We start from the raw sequence: 23160 nt of genomic DNA, 5'->3' as shown, positions 1-23160 counted from the left end.
ATACACTGCCTACTTTCAAGACATTCAGGGTTTCGAAAATATTTTTTTTTAAGCACTTCAACATGGCCAGTATGGACATTCACTGCTTTATCTCAAAAATAGTTTACTGAATTTCTATGGAACAACCCAAGCACTTGATAACATAAGGGATTGTTGCTACATCTCATAGATGCCCAGAGCACTATCTATAGACTGCATGCCCACTCACTACCTTGCATGTAGGAGCGGCTGGGAATTTAGTATGCGTGTCAGGTCGCTGTACGCGCTTTCTGATTTCTATCTAAATGTGAATAGTAATGAGTTCAATGAGTGAATATAGAAGTAAAGTGTAATCTATCTGATGTATAACTTCTAATCTGCTGAATATATTACCAATAGCATGTGCATGACCAGGTGGACAGAGTGAAATATTTTCTAAGTGGACCGGGATTCCAAGCTTGCAACAATTTTATGTAAGTTTATTGTAACAAAATGTGCTAAATAAATGTGAAAATAAAATTTATTAACTGAAAGTAAGGGGAAAAAAACCATTAACTAATCTATCACCTGTTTATCTTAAAACAAAATACTCATTTGTGGATGTGGTGGACAACATTTTGTGAAACAAAGTGCAAATTGTTTCCACAGACAGATAATCTGGAAAGTGGTTAAAACCCTCGTAGTAAAAAGGTATAAGATATAGCATGCATTTCAAACCCTGGAAAACACTAGGATATTGACAAATAAAAGTTACGAACTGGATTATAATTTTTAATATGTACTAGTTTGTTGCTGTCTTAAAACCATCATGTATTCTCATTCATAAATTCTTGTGCAGTTGAAAACAATCAGTTTTCATAGTTAATAAATTAAAAATAATAAAATTTTAGAGATTAGTGAACCAATTGGGGAATTTAATGATATAAGCATTATAAAATGTTAACTCATTCAAGTGCTCGCAGTAAATTTATTGTTAGAAATTTGATCAAATTTAAAGTTTTAATGTGAGACTGACAGCATTGTGTTTGCATAATATTGATTTAAATAAGACAAACTTTATTTTGTAGAAAAATATTTTTCAGGTGGACATGTTATGTGTGGACAAGATTTTATGGTTTTATTTTTAGTATTTGATTATTAAAACCGAAGATTTCTGTGTTTTTATTTGTATAAAATATGTTTTTAATATTTAACTTGTCATGGCTCCGGGGGGTATGAATCTTCAATAGTTGTGAATTTGGGCACCACCGTATGATAAAAGCACACGGAACCGGCAGAGACCGGTCTCAGTGTGCAGCGTCGCCCGTGTGGGGAACAAGATTCGGTCCCTTCTAGCCTCTTAGACCTGGCCCGCTCTTGGCGTCGGGCAAGCTTACACATGACGAAGGTGGTTGCACAATCCAGTGGGCTCTTAAAGGTGACCCACATGCCTGATACCTGGGAGAGCTGGCACGTGGTCAGTAAATAACACAGTGAACTCTTCATTGTATTTTATTATACTTCGACGTTAGGTTACACAGTACCCACGGCAAGAACTGAGCTAGGCGAGAGCCAGACCACGCGATGGTCGCACAAGTTGATATTGCTTAGCTGTCTGGCAAAGTCCGGCTAAGGGTTAAAGAATACTGATTTGAACAGTGCCTGCCAATATGAGTCCCAAGGATAATATTAAATTGATTAATTTTGAATTACGTTAACAGTTCTAAGTTCAGTTCTGCGATGCAAATGGATGAAGTCTCCGGGGTGCATATGCGTCTCACCTCGACCGTTGCTAGTTTGACTGGGCCGGAAGGGCACGCTCCCACCGGTGACATGGCATCTTCCGCCGAACCACAGAACCGTTTCACTAGTTTAGTTATGTGCCGCGGGTAAACAAGGAAAGCACTCTTAAAATATGAATACCAAAAGTACATGCCCTCTCGTTACTTAGCTACATGCAAACATAAAGTTATTACTAAACTAACATATAAACAGGATCCAGGTTAGTTCAGTTCCGATCTGCTACGGCACCGTTGTACTGAATCACTAAGCTTAAACCACAGTCTTTTGGTAGTTCATGGCGCGCTGTTTGAAAACACATGACTACGTAGTTCGGTGATTCTATGCTGGGAAGGAATGGGTGAAGGTCAAGGGAGTTTAGTCCAGCCGGGCGTATGGGGCGAAGCCCCGGTCAACGTTAAACTCCACCAAATAGTAGTAAAATTTATACACTTCACATTTATGATAAAAATAATTTAGCAAGCATTTGTGGTTTCAATGTGTTTCAATAAGAGGTGTAAAATAAACCAAATTAAATTATTTTTTCTGATGTATGCACTTTGGAACTTTTTTTGTCCGGAAATTTCTTTCCTTGAATTTGAAGCATTAAAAGATTTTTTTTTATTATTTGAATTAACTGTTGGTTAAATGCTATTTAATACCACAATATAACATGCATTTCAGGCCATATAGTGTATTAACTTGCTTTTTGGGGTTATGCTGTGTTTTGACTCTCTTTTCAGTGTTATTTTGATTTTATCGCAATTCACCATATAATCATGTCTAGTTATGTGTGTAAAGTGTATTTGTATTTTAAGGTGTTTTTTTGAAGATTAATCGGGGAGACTTGAAAATAATGCTAGGTTGGACAGGGATAATGGGGTAATTTTGCAAAGGAAGACTATGATCCCTGGAATTTCTTTTAAGTAATAATAATTGATATGTTAAGAAGAATAATGGGAAAATCAGTACAACGAAGTGTAAGATGTTTCGTATGAAATATTTAATCGATTGTAATGTTTGTTCAGGTCGTCATGGCGACGGCCATCCTCCGGCACAGACTGTGAAGCCAGCTGTCAACAGTAACAAAGAGAAAGAAAACAGTGAAGAGCTAGATACATCCAAATTTGCATCTGAAACCAAGGAGGTTGAGGTATGTGCCTGTTATTTATATTTTCACCTGGTGGTAAAGATGAAGGATAATTAAAATATTGTTCCACAAATTGTTTAATTCATTACTTCCAGTAAAGTAATAAAAAAATAACTACATTTACATGGTTGCTACAGGACTAGAAAACCGGCAAAACCGGGAAATGTCAGGGAAATTAAAATGGTCAGGGAATTCCGGGAAATGTCAGGGAAAATTCTACGAATTCTGGAAATTTTAAAGTTGCTTATAATTCAAACAAAGCTTTGTTTTGATGCGCTCGTACCGCTACCGAACGACTCCACTAAAAGGCTGCTGCATAAGGCACACGGCAACACTAACTTTTTTTTTACTTGGTCTACGATTGTCCGTTGCAATAGGCTGATACAACCACCCACTATAACTTCTGGCTAATCCAGGCACTCGTTTGTTCACTAGCGAACCCGGTCTTCATTTGTTTGTGTTTTGATCCTTTTTAATTTGCCCTTGAGACTTTGTGTTTTGTTCCGTTCCATTAAGTGAACTACAGAACGGGCATGGCGTCGTTTATCTTTTGAAGGCTATTTTCACGTGGAATAAGATGAGTACAAAGCTTATTACGTGAATTTAAAGGCGTTGTTTCAGGTGAAGTTAGTTTTTGATGCGATCATAAGAAAATAAAGTGCATTTTGATAAAGAAGCAATACCAATTCTCATTTTGAAAACTACCAAGCTGATACGAAAACACGTGGCTTTTGTGTGCGGTTATGTTTTTGCATTTTTTCTAACTATTTTTTTTAATTACTTTTTTTTCAACCGTTATAATCCGTGAGTTCTGTTGCGTGACACTTACATTGCAGAACCTACAGCTGCCATATTTTTAAAGGAAATGTCCCATTATTTTTTTGTTATTCTTACTTTAACATTATGGGAAGTATTGAAGCCGACACAAAAATACGCTGTGTGTTAAAATTAACATATTTTAATAATCTTTCATTTGTTTTTTTAATTTTTTTTCTGATTTTCACATTTTGGTCAAAATGTCCAATTTTTTTCGGTTCCCGAGAATGTATTCGTTAAATCACTGCTTCTTTAAATCCGGTGTTCGTGACATCACTACGGCAAGCAGAATACGTACATGTAAACTAACCAGTAAAAATAAACTGTCTTATGACATATTTTCTTTAGAGGTTGCCTGTAGGGCGAGGGACTTGTCATGAAGGTTGAAGTGGGTTTAAAGCAAAGCCGTCTAGCATTGTGAGAGACAGCATCCTGCCATTGTACGGCTGGTTTCTTAGCGAGTAGCGGTGTGGGAAGTGGGAAGTGGGGTGAAATGAACTGAAAATTTCGGAAAACATCTATTATGACACCCCCCCCCCCCCCCTCTTTTACGACCCTATTCCTGTGAACCGTGAGGGGTCGTTTCAGAGAGGTTTGACTGTATGCATTTACTTTATGCTTTTGGATTACGAAGCCGTGAAATCTCACTATTTTTTCATTGTAATCTGCAGGAAGCCTTTGGCACAAGGAAGTTCTTCTCCGCACACTCAAATTATTGCGCCGCATTATACGCACAACCCAGCCTGCAGATGCCTTGAACAGATTGTTAGGAATATTGTTTGCTCTTGCAATTTCCCGGACCTACGCCCCGGGCGCAAAGCTGTGGGGGCGCCGAAATCGCTTGCGTTGTAATTCCTACTACAACTGGTAACTGGTAAAAATGTTTTTTTAACTTGCATGCCAGGAATGTCTAATCTGATTTACAATATAACGTCTCAACATATTTAATGAACAAGTCTAGTGATTATACGGACTACTTTTTGGACATAGTGGGTTCATGCATGGAAGTTACAGTATCACAGAAACTGTTACATGTAGATATGGAAAATGCTTAAATAGCACCATTTTTCCGTGGGAAGGCCCCCGGACCCCCCGCTTTATTGGTGTGGTATGTGCAAAAAAAAGAGGGGGGGGGGCGCATGAATCCATTCATGCCCCAGGTGCCAGAGACTCTAGTTGCGGCCCTGGGTGACTGTATAAATGTACTGTAGGTAACTCTGTATAACATTTAGTATGCATAACAAAACCGTTTTTAATTTTAAGTCATTTGCACAGTTGATCGAAAAGATGGTTAAAACAGGAAACTGGTTGGGCAGAACGGGGTACTACCCCGTTTTACCCATTACCTGTGTACCCTGTTTTACCCTACATGCAGGTTCTCAAGCAAAAACGACAACAAAAAATCTTAACACCCATCAATTACATCGGTTACTATGGCACAACATAGCAAATATAATACTTTACTTGAATACAACTTACCATAAAATCTATCTGCAACCACTGATTAAATATTGTATAGCCAATACACGCTAAACATTTTAGTGAAACATCATAAATTTGTAATTTCTATTATTACCTACAAAATAATACTGTGCGATACTTCATACTACCTCACTCTAGTGACGACATGTAGAGGAGTAATTTACCAAACGTACACACAGATAGCAGCACGTGTACGGAAAATAACAGTGGTACCCTGTTCTACCCAACTACCCTGTTTTACCCAACTCTCCCCTACATAGAATACACTTGTTTAATGGCATGTGTAATAAGGTAGAAATAAATCACTATCTTGTCCAAATCATCATTTTTACATACTTTCACACGTTTTCGATTTGTTCCTACCAGAGAGGCGTTTTTTTCCGATCTGTTCCCGGTTGGATAATATGGTTGAAAGTGTAGACACCGGGATGTTGAAACGTTTAGCTATATCACTTTTTTTTTCTAACTTCATCAACTGTATTTAAAATTTCTAATTTTATTTTTATGTCAATCTGTCGCCGCTTTTTAGGATTGGAATTCATTTTACAGTAGTACCGTGTTTAGTTCTGTAACTGCGTGTGGAAATAAATAAACAACAGTGAAAACTGAAGGGAAAAAAAAAAAAAAAAACGGAAATTGTACTACACCATAGTTAAAAATATTTGCGTGTGCGCATCTTGACCATAGAAACGCAAAATATACTAGTTGTTAGTCTTGCCACAGCTATGGTACGGGAGGTTTCCGCCACAAGCGCCAAATGTACCCGCCATTTTGAACAAAGTGTGGCATGTATACACGTCATGTGTTGTTATCCATGATGCTTTGTTTATTTATTGTCTTCCGCGATGGTGCATATTATTATAAGGTTATACGCACGTATTTTTAAGCAGTGAATGCAAAAAAATTAGTGGATGTCTTGTAGGAGATGTTTATTTTTCCGTGTTTTTCAAAAGCGGCAGTTCATTGTAAAAGGAATTTCACTATTTCCGAACAAATAAAATTCGGTATTTAGAGGTTAAAATCAGGGTATGTTGATTTTAATCAGCATGATTTAAATCGTTATTTTAATCATGATTTAAATCATTTGATGTTTTTTTAAATCAGTGAATAAAATCAATTTATAATATGATAATATGAAGGTTAATATTGGTAAATATGTAGAGTCGCGGTATATGCGGAAAAAAATGCTAAGAATCCGAAAATACTTTTATTCTATGCTCTTTCACTTCCTCTTTTCAAATCAACCGGCGGAGATAAGAAATTCCAAATACTTGAGGAGATATCGAATTTTTTAATTTTCATTACAATACCTGCGTATTCATGCTGCGAATACCATTGTTTCTTGTTTACGAGTATCTATTATGTTTCTTATTGGACAATTTTGTCACGTGACAGTTCCGTGATTGGCCAGTATTCAAATGAACCAATACATGTTTATTTATTAATGTTCCGTCGGAGGTATCGCGACGTATGTGAACGACTACATCATTTCCTTCTAATGGCAAATAAAATGTACCTGCTTCCAACTTAGGTGGGCTTTTAATGTTTCTAATTTTAAAGTGTTATTTTTTATTTGGATATTGTTGCGCAAGTAATAAGTAACAAAAAAAAATTACATGAGTTGTTAATGTTCATAATTTGTCCGGGTTTGTTAGGTCAGGTCAGTTACATTATAAATACTTTAAAACTAAAGAACCATTGAAATTAAATCATATTTTTTTTAATGTACGCTTAGTTTGAAAGTATTCATAATGTAACTGACCTGATCTAATCGACCATTTTAGTTCCTACTGTTTATCCTTTGTCCCGGTTTGTTTGGTCAGGTCAGTTACATTATAAATATTTTAAAACTAAACAGCCATTAAAATTAATTCACATTATTTTTTATGTCCGCTTAGTTTGAAAGTATTAGTAATGTAACTGACCTGACCTAATCGACCATTTTATTTATTACGCATTCACGAACACACTGCAAAATAACAAAAATGGCGAGGTGTTGTATTGCTAAATTAAAAAATTTGATATCTCCTAAAGTATTTGGAATTTCTTATCTCTGCCGGTTGATTTGAAAAGAGGAAGTGAAAGAGCATAGAATAAAAGTATTTTTGGAATTTTAGCATTTTTTTTCGCATATACCGCTACTCTACATATTTACCTTAATATTTCCTATACTGTATTTTTTAAACCAAGTAATCATGCCTACTTACATAAAAATTGACTGCTGCAAAGATAGAATGAAAATTGAATAGTACTTAATTTCTTCTACAATGTATTTATAGTTATTTTGAAACACATTAAATATAGGTGGGTAGAATGTAACTTTAAATGCCATCTCATTTTCTCTCTTCTATACCTTCTCTTCTATACCTCATGTGTTTGTGTTGTGTGTGTGTCATATCTCCTTGGCAATAGGGCTGTGCGAATGTGACTTTTTCATTGCAAATCAAATGTGAATCAAATATTTGCGAATAGCGAATAATTTGCAAATATTTTCTAATTAAGTTCTAGGTATAAATCTGAATAATTACAGTCAAAGTTTGGCATATTATAAATTGTTGTTTAAAAAAGTAATGTTCTTTAGCTTTATATACATTTTTATTACTCAAGTAACATGTAAATTTTTATGTCTCTTCTAATGGTTTAGTAATAAAACACAATCAGTGATATAGAAATGTTTTCATCAAAAGCCAAGCCTACACCTTGCCATCAACATTATGTAAATTGCAGTGCAAAAAGACCAATTCCTTTACATGTTCTGGATCCAGGCATTGCCTCTTGGAAGTGACAATGTTCCCAGAAGCAGAAAAACAACGTTCTGAACTTCACTTCTTCTGAAAATTAAAAACGGCAAAAAAAGGTTTATGAAAGTAAACAGATCTTCGATGTATCAGTTTTATTCTCCGCAATAAATAGTCAAGCGATTACCAATTGATATATCAAAGAGTTGTTTATTACAACTGCTCGTAAGCATGGTCAGTATTCCGTTCTCAGTCTTTTGGAATCAGACGTGTCAAGGCAAAATAATTTTTTGTGAATTTTGTCTATCTTGTCTTTTTAATTTTATCTAATTATTTACGTAACATTTTCGGTAGTTTAAAAAGCGATTGCGCTGGAGCAATTCCAGCAACACAATTCTCTGGCCATGGGCCGCTCTGCTGGCCATAACCACAAACTGACACGTTTTCTTTTTTGCTGTAGCCATGATGGCTGCTGTGTTTACTTTTCTATCGTTAAAAAAAATTCTCTAGATTTTTATTAGTAAAATTAATAGAATGGTGACCAAAGAGTATGTGTGCATTAGTTTTCAAAGATTATTATTAAAGCTGACGCGCTGGCATTGTTTAGTTTTAAATAGTTTTACACTTTTATATGGCACAAACATGGCTCGCCCAAAAATTGTGCTAAGGACAACTGGATATAACAAATTAGTTATGCTACACATCACGTAAAGTTTGCAGTAAAATCATAAGCATTTATGATAATTTTCACGCTACATTGGCTTTAACTGTTCTCAGTATGCCCATTTACCTAACCTAAAATTTTATGTAAGTAAAGGTCCGCTTACAGTTTTTTTTCTTCCATTAAGTCTCTCGGAAAATGATTTTTTGAGGTTCGACATATTATTGTACGTATCACACGTTTTGTCAAACAAGAGTAATATTTGAAATTTTCCAATACCTAATTTGGTTTCGAATGCGAGTCGAATCAAATATTTGATTTGCACGAATATTTGCAATTTCGAATATTTGCACACCCCTACTTGGCAACAGGTTTGTCTTTCAACAATGTCAAATGCTATTTTTAGAACTGTAGGAAGGAAATTTTCAGTTCTTTGGTATGTCTGATTTGGTTCAGTCAACATTAAGAAATCGACTGGGTACAGAAAAAGCTGCAAAACTTGTATTTTTGTTTAAAATTTTAAATAAGTAATATTTTATCTAGAAGTTTTACTTTGAATACTCTCGTATGTGTGCAATTCTGAGAATAAGAAAAAAAGGAAATTGTGGTTTTGGTTTAAATTACTTTATTTAGAACAATTGGACTATAAGACTATAAGGGATGACAGAAGTGACAAAGTTACATTTAAATATGATATATTTTCAATGACGAAGTTATTTTCTATAAGACATATTTTTTTTTACTAATGTTAACTATGTTACTGTACAAAAAATTTTCATAAATTGACATCACTAATGTTTCCTTAAAACATTATGCAATGTAAAATGTGGTTATTTCAAAGAAAGAAAAATAGGCTAGTTTTCTTTACTAAATGAATTAATCTGTTATTAATTGTACTGTAGAGCAAAGTCGTCATGAAAACAGTCATGATAATGTACTGTATAATACACAGATTACAATTTTTTAAATTTTAATCAAAAAAATCGTATTTTAATCAAAAAAATCTGATTTTATGATTTTTTAAAAAAAATAGGATTTTTTCATACCCTGGTTAAAATAGCATTGATCTTATGGAGGTTCAGTGGGACCAAAATTTTATTTCGTTGCATGGGGTTTTTCGTTAAATAGAATATTCGTTAATGGAGGTTTTACTGTATTGTCATGGTTGCTACAGGACTATAAAACCGGGAAAACCGGGAAATGTCAGGGAAAATTCTACGAATTCTGGAAATTTTAAAGTTGCGTATAATTCAAACAAAGCTTTGTTTTGATGCGCTCGTACTGCTACCGAATGAATTCGCTAAAAGGCTGCTGCTTAAGGCACACGGCAACTGCAACTTTTTTTTTCTTGGTCTACGATTGTCCTTTGCAATAGGCTGTTAACAACCACCCACCATAACTACTGGCCAATCCAGGCACTCGTTTGTTCACTAGCGAACCCAGGCCTTCATTTGTTCGTGTTTTGCTCCTTTTTAATTTGCCCTTGAGACTTTGTATTATGTTCCATTCCATGCAGTGAAATACAGAATGGGCATGGCGTCGTTTATCTTTTGAAGGCTATTTTCACGTGGAATCGGGAACGGAAAAAAATTCCGTTTCTGGTGTGCGTGTTTCGTGAACGCAGTTTGAATACATCACGTGTTTGCGCAAATAATGGAACTACTAGTAAGTGTGCGCATGTACTGTCGAAATAAGTAGATTAATTCTCGTGTTTTGAAATAATAATGGGATGGTATTACGTCCGTTGTATGATAAAACTAGTACAAATTCTCGGACTTTTCATTTGTTGGCTACTAACATCACAATAATTTTTGTACGGTACTTTGGCTAACCTGTGTTGTTTTAATTTATTTCTTGAAAGTCATTTTTTTCATCATAGTGTTTTTGTCGTGTCTACAGACGTGAAAATTTTTTCTGTTTTTCGATAGTGTTGTGAGTTGTGTTCTTCAGTGCCGGTTGTAGAAATGAAGCGTATGACAACAAAAGTGTATCTGGGGAAAAAAAAGAACGTAATTCTTCAGAACTTTCGACCTAACTATTCAAAAGAATGGCCATGCTTGTCGTCTAAAAATGTTTTGGAACACCACGCGTTTTGTAATGTATGCACTTGTGACTTTTCGATTACACATGGTGAAGGGATGACTGTAGACGTCATATTGAATCAAAGAAACATGCGGAACATTGTATAGTTATGACGAACAATAAACCTATTTAATCTTTTTTCGCTACATCTTTAGAAATGCTATTGTAATTCTCTAAGTAGGCCCATTATATTGCTAGGTGTGAATTTGTAATAGTTTTTGTATTTGTGTAGTTATATTTTTTTAAGAATTCATAAACAATGTTTTAACTTAACCTGAAAATATTAATATGTCCTACTTTTTTTTAGCTTAGAGATGTCGAAGAAAACTACTTTTAAGGAGAATTGGCTCAAGGAGCCACAGTTTCAGCATATCAAACCCTCTGCTAAAAACATTAATTCTGCGTACTGCACTTAGTGCTACAAAAGAATTTTAACTCAGCAATATGGGTCGAAGAGCTCTCACCAGCCATGTCAAAGGAAAAAAAAAACATTGGCAATTCTGCCGTCAGGCAATTCTGCCGTCAAAATAACACAAAAAAACCTTATTTTACCTCATGTTGAAATTTTTATATTACATTTAATCATATGCACATTAATATTTATGGTATGTACTTCAAAAGAAAGTCAGGGAATTTTTCTCTTAAATTTCTGGAAAACAGGGAAATTCAGGGAATTCTAAGATTATATTTCTGTAGCAACATGATTGTGTAAGGAAACATTGTATAGTGTAAATTCTGCATGTCCGAATTTGTTAAAAGTAATTTGCATTGAGATATATCAGTGAATCGATGAGATGGGGGAAAACACTTTAGGTTGGGAAGGGAAAATGGGGAAGACCCGGGGAAATGGGCTGAAGTAATATTGTAGAAACCGTGTTGATGTTTCAGCGAGACAGCTTGGCTCTGTACAAGGAAGCAACTGCCCATGCTGCTGCCGCCGCCCCACAGATTGTGATTGACCCGCCTACTGGCAAGTCGGCCAGCAGTACTGCTGACACGGCAAACACCAAAAAAGACTGCAACTCTGTTGGTGAGTAAGCAGTTGTGCATCAGCCTTACACTTTAATGCCTTTATTTCTAGGCCTTGGCCTGTGCGAATACTAGTTTTTTTTCCCCCCTCAAAAAATAAATATTAAATCGAATGTTTGAAATATTCGCAAATCAAATAGCAAATTTTTTTTCTCAACAATGGATTAAAGTGAAAAATGTATATAAATTTATATTTGTAATGATTATTAAACCAATTGGGCCTTCTGTTTTACACCATTCCATAGCAATGATAAAATAACCATGCATAAATTTAATTTTTTGCATTCATAAAACCATACTTGGCATTTTTTTTTTTTAAAGCAACCCACTTGATTAATGCTAAACATACATTACACACAAAAAATAATTAATTTTGTACCATAAAAAATAGTTGATTAATGATGTAGCCCAATTCATAAAGTAACAATACCTAAGGCATTTTCAAATGTCACATGAAGTGCAAAAAAGAATGAAATCTTTTGTATAATTCATATAAACATTTGTAATAAAAAAAAGGCTATCCCATTATTAGATAATTACTAAAATATATGGGAGAGTTTTCCAGTACTAGCCAGTGATGTGTTAACATCTAACCTCAGTAACAAGCAAATTTGTGTTTTCTTATGTTGCAAGTAAATTTATAATACAAAACTCTTTACACAAAATGTAACCTAGAATTCGTAAAAAAAAATAATGCCAAGAGTGATAAATATGCAAAAAATATTCATTTTTAGGTGAAAACAGTCATTTTCCCCCCATTTTATAAACCTATTTATAATTCTGTTTAATAAGACGGTACTTCACAGGAGTACCGAATGTGTCGCATATGCCTCAATGCTGAACCTGTGACATTCTCCCCACCCCGTCCCCCCTTGCATTATCGCCTGCATTTTTGAGGTTCTACTTTTAAAATGAAATAAAGCTGAATAATTTTAAAACAAGTTCATTCAATATTAAAGATTTAACAGTAAATATTTCATCAAAAAATTATTTTATTCAACATGGCGTCGAATATATGTAGGCTAATAATTTGTTGTGTCTCTACAGTATCTACATTTCATTGTTAACTAAGGAGTTTCAAAATTGTAATGTTAATTTTTTTAAGGTTTCATAATTTATTTTGTGACTAGAAAATTACAGTGAAACCCTGGTAAGATGTTTTTAGCATCCAGCTTGTCCAGGTGGTCAAGTAAGTTGGCACGAAAGTGGAATTACCTTCATCGCTGCTCTTTTTCCTTACAAATACACTGACCATCTGAGAAGCAAGGCTATACGTGGCCGTATGTGATGCTTGCTTTTAACTAGGTTTCTGCGAATCTAGGATTTTTGTCTCGAATGAAATCACGAATCGAATCTTTAAAGATTCCCGAACCTCCAATCTTTTTCGAATCTTTTTCTTTGAATTTTAGTTGACAGTAATAAATACTAATTTTGTACATAAATATGTTATCCAATAAACCTTTTATTTATCATTTTTCATTGCAATTGCAATGCCATTTCAGATTAACTAATACTTATATTATGTTGCATAAAATACAAAACTATTGTTATATGCATGTTTGAAATATTAATAGTAGACCTATGTGCATAGTCTGTAACAACTTTAAAATAATACGAACACTTTTATAACAATATGTAAAAATAATAATATCAATAAAAAATACACAAAATTTTGTAGTTTCTTCCAAATTTGGTAAAACTTACAGCTATAAATGCACTCAAAACAGACAAAAAAGAAATAAGTACACTTTCTTACATGCTTCATAATATATTACGCAGTTTTACAATCAGCAATAGCTAGTTACTTTCTGACTGTAAAGCAAAGAAGCTTAAAACCGCAGGTCAATTATCAAAGCATACTAATAAATCTTAAATTTCATACATTTGTAGTGCACTGAATCTTGACATAGTAAAAAAAAGTATGCATTTCTAAAAAAAAAAAAAAAAAAAAAAAAAAACCTAAAATATTTTGCTTTCTAGACATAAAATGTATAATACTAAAACAAATAATATCAGTAGAAGCAGCTTCATTAATTTAAAGCACAGTATATGAGGTAGTTTTATTTTTCAGTGACACTAATTTCAATATTCAGTTCTGCTATCTTTCTATCACTGGAGTTGGAGTGAAACTGGAACAGGTGAGATTATTTATTCTTTAAATTATCATGAAGGAATGTCAGCTGCTCTACATGGACGTAGTAGCTCCCTTCTTTCTATCACAATATTGCCAGATGCAGAAAACATTCTTTCGCTTGCAACTTGTGTCGCTGGAATGGGCAAATATCTAGTGGCAACTTCGAAAATTATTGGGTATTGATGTTTGTTTTGCTTCCACCACTCATATGGGTTAATACTTCTTGCTACACGGGGTGATGTCCAGTAAGTAGTGATTTCTGCTTCTTCCTGCCGAAGTGATGGTTTCTTGCATAGGTATATCATCTAGCGCTGCCCACAATGATGAGGAGGAAATGAATTATTTTTCGCATTCTTCAGGTGTGAATTCAGGTGGATGATAAAGATTGCATTCTTGTTTGAGGAGGAAGTGTGCATTCACCTTATCTTCGTGACTAAAGAGAGCATCCTTGAACCTTGGGTCAACAATTGTACAGATGACATTGCCACTATCCTTTTTGTACAGAAGAAATCTTGATTTCAAACTTTTCATCAAACATCGTCAAAAGGAACCCCTGGTTGAAAAGAGTTTTTTAAAACAAATGACAAGTGTTGCATCTAGACAGTGTAGTGTTGGAATTACAGTCAAACCTCTATCTATCGAACTCGCATGTATCGATTGTCCGTGTTTATCGTATACTTTCTACGGTCCCGGCAAAATTGCCATACAACTAAGGTTAATAAATCCGCTTGTACCGATGTTCGAATTATCGTTTTGTCCGCATTGATCGTACAAAATATGTGGTCCCGTCACTATAAATTATAATAGACTAGCTGCAGTACCCGGCTTTGCCCGGGCTGAACACCGGGTGATATATTGTCCGCGAGTTACAGCACAATGGATAGCGATATGTCCAGTGTGGTGGACATTAAGAAATGACAATTGGATACTTAAAATAAGAAAGGTCATGAGTGCCAAAAATGTGGAACAGAGTTATAATGAAAAAACTACACACATATTATGTTTTTCTAAACACATGCTTTAATAATAATTTCTCTGTTTTTAAGTGCAACTGTAAACAGAAAAATCGTAAATGCAACTTGTAAATAATCACTGCGAAGAAGAAATAAAATAAAGTAATTGACACATTGTGAAAAGATATATGTCCTTATATCAGGGGTCGAAAATGGTCACTTAACTCACTTACAGTCACTTATTTTGCATCAATCACTTTTTTGTCACCTTTTTTTTAAAACAGTCACTTAATTTACTTTTTTTTCGATATTGGTGCCCAAAATTTGCATTTCCGTTTATGAAAGTGACATTAATTAAATGCTTGAATTTGTGTTTATGACCGTAATCAAGGTATTTGCCGTTTGCCATAACACGGATTGTGTCGAGATCATTTTTTACATGCGTAAAAGTGTAAACAACTGAAGTCGAACTATCCATTAATCGATTCGCCCTACAGTATCGATCTGCTGACATGATGGCAGATAACCTATGTTTGCGCCAGTGTGTTCTGTAGTTAGTCTGATTGCGGTCTTAAGTTAGTTATGTCCTTAGGGGCCTTGGCTAGCGATATGACTTGTGTCATGCTATACTATTATTTGAGATAAACAAGTAACTGGGAAATAATATCGTAGTGTTTTGATGTTTTCTTGTGTGGTGAAGATGGGGAAGTGTTGTTTTCGTAGCGAGTGGCTATAGAGGCGTGATGTTTTCTTGTGTGGTGAAGATGGGGAAGTGTTGTTTTCGTAGCGAGTGGCTATAGAGGCGCGATGATAATGGATATATCATTAACGAGTGAGCAAAAAAAAAACATAACGATACTGATGTTTTTTGTGCAGTTTGCTGTGTCACAATCAAAATATCAACCAAAGGGTATAGAGCACTATCTCAGCATGCTACTTGCGAGCGACATAAGAGTGAATGTCGGAATAAGTTGGCTCCTAGTCAGCTAAAATTCACGATCGTTCGACCTTCATGTTCAGCTTCCACATCAAGTGAAGTGTCCTCAGAAAACCATGTTAAATGTCTTTGCAGTGTACGAGATCGTGCAACAAGTGCAGAACTGAAATGGATAATGAAATGTATTATTTCAAATTATTCAGCATCATCTTGTGGAGGAATAGCTGATGTTTTTAAAAGTATGTTTGGTGAGGGTGTGCCTGATGAGGACTTCAGCCTGAGCGGCACTAAATTTAGGTATCTACTAATAGATGCATTAAGCCCATATTTTCGCAATTTTATTTTGAAAGACATGGATGGTGCATCCTATTCAGTATGCTACTACTAAACAACAAACCACACAGGTAGAAAGGAACTACAAATTGCTATCAGGTACTGGTCTAAAACGAAGCTACAGATTATCACTCACCATCTTGAAACCTTTTTTATTGGATCAGCTACAGGCGAAATACTAGTTGAGAAAATTAATTCTGCACTAGACAATGCTGAGTTACCTCGTCAGAAGATATTAATGTAAGGGAGTGATAATAGTGCTGAGAACAAATTGAAGAGTTTGCAAAGTGAAGAGCAGAAAAAAGAAAGACTGCAGATGTACTTTTTGAGGAGGCAAATAAGAGATTAAAGAGGGCTGTAAAAAAGAAAGCTATGCAGGAAATTGGATTGGCCCAGGCCATGTTGGAAGGTGTTAACAGAGTCAGAAAAGAAGCTGCAGAGAAGAAGCTTGAGGTTGATACTGTACAATACTCAGTGGAGAAAAGGAAATCTAAAATTATTTCTGACTATTTTTCAAAATACTCAAAAAATTAGATGTTTTGTATTGATGGAGTGTTCTGACATAAGTTTGCTGATGTTGAAATGTTCTTAAATTGGACTAGATACAGTTTTGTAGTAGGCCTATGGTGTCTTCTTAATTAATATAATTCTTAGTCAATTTTATAAGACAATATAAAAATGTTAATCTTGACAGAATTTTCATGGAAACCACTTTTAAGTCACAGTTTACACAGTTGACTTCTCTTTCACCATCTTAGGTATGTGAATAATTTGTTTCTTTTAATTTTGTGCTACTGGTGCATAATTTGTAACTTGTGTGTTTTTAAATAGTTAATAGAATAACTGTCAGTATTTTATTTGATCCATATATAACCTAATATTTTATTTTTCTACAATCAGAATTTTTTGTAACATTTATTTCAGTTATATTTCAGGTCACCTTTTTAGTCACTTATTTTCCTGGAGATCACTTTTTTCTCACTTTTTCTATCACAAAGGTCACTTTTCTCACTTTTTTCCAGTGAATAAAGCACTTTGAGGCCTGTTATAATAAAAACCATGAAAGGGTGCTATGTGCCACTTGTATTTTTTTTTTTTTAAAGTCGTCTGTACAAATGCTATTAAGTATGAAAAATGCTTCACTATCTCATAATAATGTCTATGTTTTATTCTATTAATTTATTTTTTAAGTAAAATTTTTTTGTGGTTTGGTTAAAACAAACATAATACTTTTTATTACTAGTCACCACACAGATTCTTGTAGAAAGCTCTGTGCTCTTCTTTTTATAAAAATTAGATCATGGCTTTCAGATCATTCTTTTTTTCTTCTGTAATGCTAAGTTTTTTAAAAGTAGCTTCTAAAGTTGCATTCCGTATGTCCAACACAGTTTTCCCTTTCCTCAATATCTTGATCTTCCTGCATGTTTCCAAATCGGAATGAGAGTCTTTTATACCAACAGTACTTAAGTCGGCAGAATCATAGGTGATGTGACAGCTTTAGAAATGTTAAGATTCTTTGTATATATTACACTGTCAGCTGTTATCTGAAAGTCAAGAAATTCATAATGATTCATGGGAACTACGTGAAATTGTTTTTTCACTCTAGCATCTCACACTATTTGGTGTAGGTCACTTGGAATAATGGCTTTAGTGATTCGCTTTCTCCTTTCAATGATAGCAAAATCCGAATCACATGGGAGAAAGCTGTGTCCACTAACAAGAAATCACTGCTCGATATGCTCAAATAGTCCAACAGCCACCAGAAAAAAGGAACAGAAATACTATCATACAGTTCTTATTTTGTTCCACGCAGTTGTCACTCCAAACTATAATTCTTTTTTTGTTTGTGACATTGCTGTTATTTAATACTTTTAGAAGACATGTAGCAATCTCATTGCCTCCCCTCCCTGCAATTGGTCCAGCCCACATACACATGAAGGAATCATCGGTGTCACCTACAGATATGCCGAAGTTGTAGCAAGACAACTGACGGCGATAAAACATTTCGGCATGGGTTAGTGTGGGCACAAACATAACCTGCTCTAAATCTATTGAAATGCAGCATGTATTGCTGTCAGGCAGCTGTGATGAAGATATATCGCTCTTTAAAAGTGTCTGTGCTTTCTATACTTTCCTGTGGTGAAGCTCCTGTGTTGTTTTGGCCCGTATAGATTCTGGGGTACCACCTTTCACCTCAATGTTCAAGCGATCAAACACTTTACAGGTATCTTTCCTAGGACTCCGGAATGATATGAGGAAAATCTTTGATGAAAACTTTCCGATAACACATATAACTTACAGTTGCCTGCGGGTACATCATTTTGTAATGTGAATGCATTCTGGCTCTACTATAATGGCTGTTTTCACGAGGAAAAGTGTTTATGTGGTCCCTGATACTAGATGGATCTTCATCTGAAAACTTTCCAGGGTAATGTCTTGTACGATTGTCAGAAAACATAATCTGTGCGGACTTCTTTTTGTCAGTAAGTATTTGCAGTCGCTTAAAACCAAGTGCAAAAATTCCTGCAAATGTTACTTTACAAACATTTACCAGATCATCTTTACCATTTGGTACAGTGTACCAAACTGTTCCCTGGCGACGACTTGAAGTAGGGTTGTCATACGATCCGTGACGGCGACGATTAACTGGTGTAACATGAATTAGACCCATGATGTATGTTTCTTGATCTGCGTAATCTTGCTTTTAGAATTTTTGAAAGAGCATTTTCTTGTGTTAGGCAGTAAGTTCTCGGCACTTCAGTTTGCAACGAAATGAGACAACAATGTAAGACTGTGAGATATTACTTCATAAATGTTTTAGGGTAAGATTGGGTATCATTCTTCCCTAAGCATCTGTGTACATAGAACTACTACGCAGGAATACCTATTTTAAATGGTAAGTAGTAATTTTTACATTAGGATTTGTGTCTCACTGACAGAAAGGTCATTAGAGATGGTTGCAAACAACTACTGTATTTGTGGGGGTTGCATTGGTCGAGTGGTTAGAGCACTCAACTTCCACCAAGGCAAACCAAGTTCAACACTTGCCAGGAGTTACCCAGATTTTAGCATCTGTGAATAGTTCCCGGATGTTTTTACAAACCTGCGAGTTTTCTCGGGGATCTCTCACTACTCCTACCCTTCATTCTTTATGTTCTCCACATTTGCCTCATGATAACCCTCAACGGCATACAAGAACAGAGATTGTTAAGAGCTGACCAAATTTCTCCTCCAGACAAGTGATTAAATAGGGAGAGGGGGGGGGGGGGCTTTACCGTTGCCCATGTTAAGTAATTAATTAATTATTCTAGCATTTACCTGCAAATTATTTTAGGCAATAGTGGAAAATCAAAATTAAGATGGTATATTTGAACCCACGTCCTGCAAAATTCGACTGCAACGTGTTACTGCTGCATCACTCCACTCGGTAGTATGCAGTGTGAATGAATTATTTCATTAAAACTCTGTATATGTACCAGTTTGTGTATTGCACTAATGTGTGACATATTTTTCTACTAATAATATTCTGTGGCATACACCATTAAAATGACTATTTACCATGCAGAGATCATGTTACCCTGTTGTTGCGAGATATTAATAGTATGACATGTCGTTTAATATAAATACTGTACGTAAATCTCTTACCTGTTGTAAAGGGAACTTGGCACACATGTCAATATTTTTGTAGATTTTATATGCTAGTCGTCTAATTTTCATCATCTTTTGTTTTTCCTTGAATGCCGCCTTCGTTTTTTGTCATGGTTTCTCTGCATTGCCACTGACGTCCGCCATTATCTACATTACATTATGTAAATATGTTGCATATAACATAGGTTATAACAAGACAAAACACTTTGCAGTTATCAAAAAACGAGAGAACAGCAGTTTTGTAGAGGCACATATGCCCTTTCATGGAAAATGAAAGTGGTACTTATATACTTAACACTCCTGCAATCTTGTGGCAGTTTTTCATACTCCTTTGGGTGGTGCTGGCACATAGCGCTGTTCATGGATAATCAAGTATGACCCATAGAACCATTCTATCTAAAAATCACGATATTGAGCAAAGTGGCACTTACGACCTTTCTTATTTTAAGTACCCAATTACTGTTTGTGTATCTATGACCTATGGTTTTCTGTTTACCCATGGCGATCGGCTGAAAGGTTTAGAAGTTGATGCGCTACAGCGCCATGTAGCGGCGAGTTACAAAAAAAATGGTTAGCATAAAAACCTTCTCCATGATAAAAACACTTCGATGTGCCAACTTTCATGGCGATCGGTCAAACGGTGTAAGAGTTTATCGAAGTCATACATGCCAACATCCAATTATATATATTCTTATATTTCGAAATTTTAGGGCTTTCACTTTTGCGGAAAGTGGATGTTCAGGACCTCGAATGGTTTGGAACACTCCATCTCGAAAGAATAGATATTTGAAATTCCTGAAATTGTCGAAATTTTGGGGCTTTGTCCCCAGAGGGGGGCGGGGGGTTCGAGGACCCTGAATGGCTCGAAAACACTTAAAATCGAAAGAGATAGATTTTTAAAATTTTTTAAACTTTCGACAGACATAGAAGAATGACACTAACAGTTTGTATATCTATGACACACATTACATAAAATTAAGAAATATTTTTTTAACATGTTTAAAATTTATTTTTTTAGACAAAAGATAGCCTATGTCCATCCCCAGGATATAATCTATCTCCTTGCCAAATTTCATTACGATCCGTTCAGCCGTTCAGCCGGGAAAAGGTAACAAACAGACAGACAGACAGAGTTACTTTCGCATTTATAATATTAGTAAGGATGATTGTTTAACCATAAATATTTTACAGAAATAACCATTTCTAAGACAGAAACCGTCATAAAAACAGTAATGATTGTATACAGAAGTAGTAAAAATCACCTTAAATCTGCAGCCAAGTAATGGAGCACGTAAACATGAAGAAAAGACAAATGAACAACAACTTACGAAGAAATATGGATGATGTACCATAACTACAGTACAAACCCAAATGTTATCTTATGATAATTACCATAAAAAGAAATAAAGATTCTTTGTAGATACCATAATACTACAGAAGCACGATAGCTACCACATTTGCACTATAGTTACCGTAACAACTGAGATGTATGTTTACCGTGATGGTAATGTATTTATTTATGACATTAAAATTAAAGAACATTATTGGGGGGGAAAAAAACATGTTAAATTTTTATATGTACGGTTAGCACATGTTGCGAAGAAATAATGCGATCTAAAAGAATGCAGTACTACTACGAAAAGTGAAAAGGGAACTTGTGGATTTTTAGGTTATGGCAGTCTCTCTCGTTTTTTCAGTAATATCGGCCGAAAATTAACAAGCGTATTGGAAGTCTGCAGAAATGCCGATTTAACTAAATATTGGCAAAATCGGCTTCTTCAGTACACCTCTACATTTGATGACATGAGTAAACATATTTCAGACTTCAGGATATTGAAAAAGACTTTAATTTCCATGTAGGTTTATTGTGCGTATGTTTGTTTTTTGCAAGTGTAAATTGAATTAAGTAAAATGCTTCCTTTTTTTTTTTTTTTTTTTTTCCAAATGATTAAAATGTCAAGTAACTGATATATTTCTGACACTAATTTTGAGGTTGAAATATTTTTTTCAAAATCTAAGAGTGAAGTCCACATCTATTAAATGTCCGCATCTACTGAATTTTTTTGTTGGTCCCCTAAAAAACGATAGATAGAGGTTTGACTGTATAATGCTTGCCGTGGGGTAAAAATTACCACAAGCATTTTCAGTGGCTTCAGAAAATGGTTTTAGCACACCAACCACACTTTCAACAAGCTTCCATTCACTATTTGAAAAACAATCAATGTCTGCACTGGAAGATGTCAGTTCAGCTACTACAGCTTCTTCAAGCAGAATCAGCCTCTCCAGCATTGCTAACTCTGAAGACCGTGTGTCAACATGCTTGATTAACTTCAAGCATGGCAAGTTTTTGGCATTCAGTTCAGCTTCAAGTCGGGCAGTGGCAACAGAATTCCTAGAATAGTGTGCAACAATACTGCGACCTTTAGCTAGTACCTTTCTGACATTTTCTGACTGATCTATACCATCTTTTATTGCCAGCTGGAGAGAGTGAGCAAAACATGGTCTATGTATCCAATTTGTATTCTCAATTGCAGAATGTAGATTTCGTGCATTGTCACATAAATATTTTCACAGTACTGTGTTCTTCAGGTTCAGGAATGTTCCATGTGGTAGTCATATCTGACAGGAGTTTCCTCAAATTAGCAGATGTGTGTGAGCCTTCAATTGCAACAATTCCCAAAGTAAATGTTATTTAATTAAAGTCAACTGCATTGTGACATGTCAGTGAAGCATAATTGTCTGTTGCTCGTGACGTCCAATTGTCAGTACGTAGTTAAACTAATGGAACCAACTTGGGCAATATCTTTTTCGAGGACACATTTGATTTTTTCTTTTTCGTTTGCATACATATTAGGCACAACATTTCTCGAAGGTTATACTCGATGGAACTACATAGTTTGGTTTTAAATTATGTATCAAATCCCTAAATCCCTGTTCTTCCACAAAACGGTAAGGCAGGAATGATGAAACATGCATGCGAGCAATAAGATTTGTTACATTCTTGGCTTCATTGCTACTTGGATCCAGTGGAGTTGTTTTCGAAAACATAGATGTGAGTGTTTTCTGATTTTTTGCCTCATGAGAATTTTTTCCCTGCTGAAGTTTGACACTTGACTGAGAAGTTTTTTCAGCTAGGTATTCAGTATATTCAGTTACATGGCATCTTTGAATGTGAAGAATATGACACGTTGTACCTAGAGGGGCAGGTCAGACATTCAAAAATTCAATGTATTGCATATTTGCATGAATTTTACATAAAAACAAAATACCTATATACTTAGAAACCACATTAACGTAACGTAAATGTAAACAATTTACAGATTTTAACATCCAGTATAAAAATTGATATTTTAGCTAAGCGAAATTAACTAACAATGATACCAGCAATTACTCATTAAAACATTAAGTAATATTTTGTTTTAATTTTTATTCATGGTGCACAGAAAAGGTCAAAATATTA

General features: G+C 34.9%; 1 protein-coding gene across 5 annotated transcripts in view; it reads left to right on the top strand.

Annotated features, from left to right (window-relative positions):
* The window catches only part of LOC134535542 (constitutive coactivator of PPAR-gamma-like protein 1 homolog), a 233913-nt gene that overhangs the window by 76749 nt on the left and 134004 nt on the right, over positions 1-23160 (top strand). For all 5 annotated transcript variants that reach the window (XM_063374693.1, XM_063374692.1, XM_063374695.1 and 2 more), the window contains exons 8-9: positions 2766-2890; positions 11555-11696. In XM_063374693.1, the coding sequence (XP_063230763.1) occupies positions 2766-2890; positions 11555-11696 (267 nt within the window). The remainder of the gene's footprint in view (positions 1-2765; positions 2891-11554; positions 11697-23160) is intronic.

The sequence above is a fragment of the Bacillus rossius genome, chromosome 8, assembly GCF_032445375.1.
Source record: "Bacillus rossius redtenbacheri isolate Brsri chromosome 8, Brsri_v3, whole genome shotgun sequence".
In the NCBI taxonomy this organism is placed as follows: domain Eukaryota; kingdom Metazoa; phylum Arthropoda; class Insecta; order Phasmatodea; family Bacillidae; genus Bacillus; species Bacillus rossius.
Note: the sequence above shows the minus strand (reverse complement) of the source record. Positions and strands in the feature narration are given on the sequence as shown.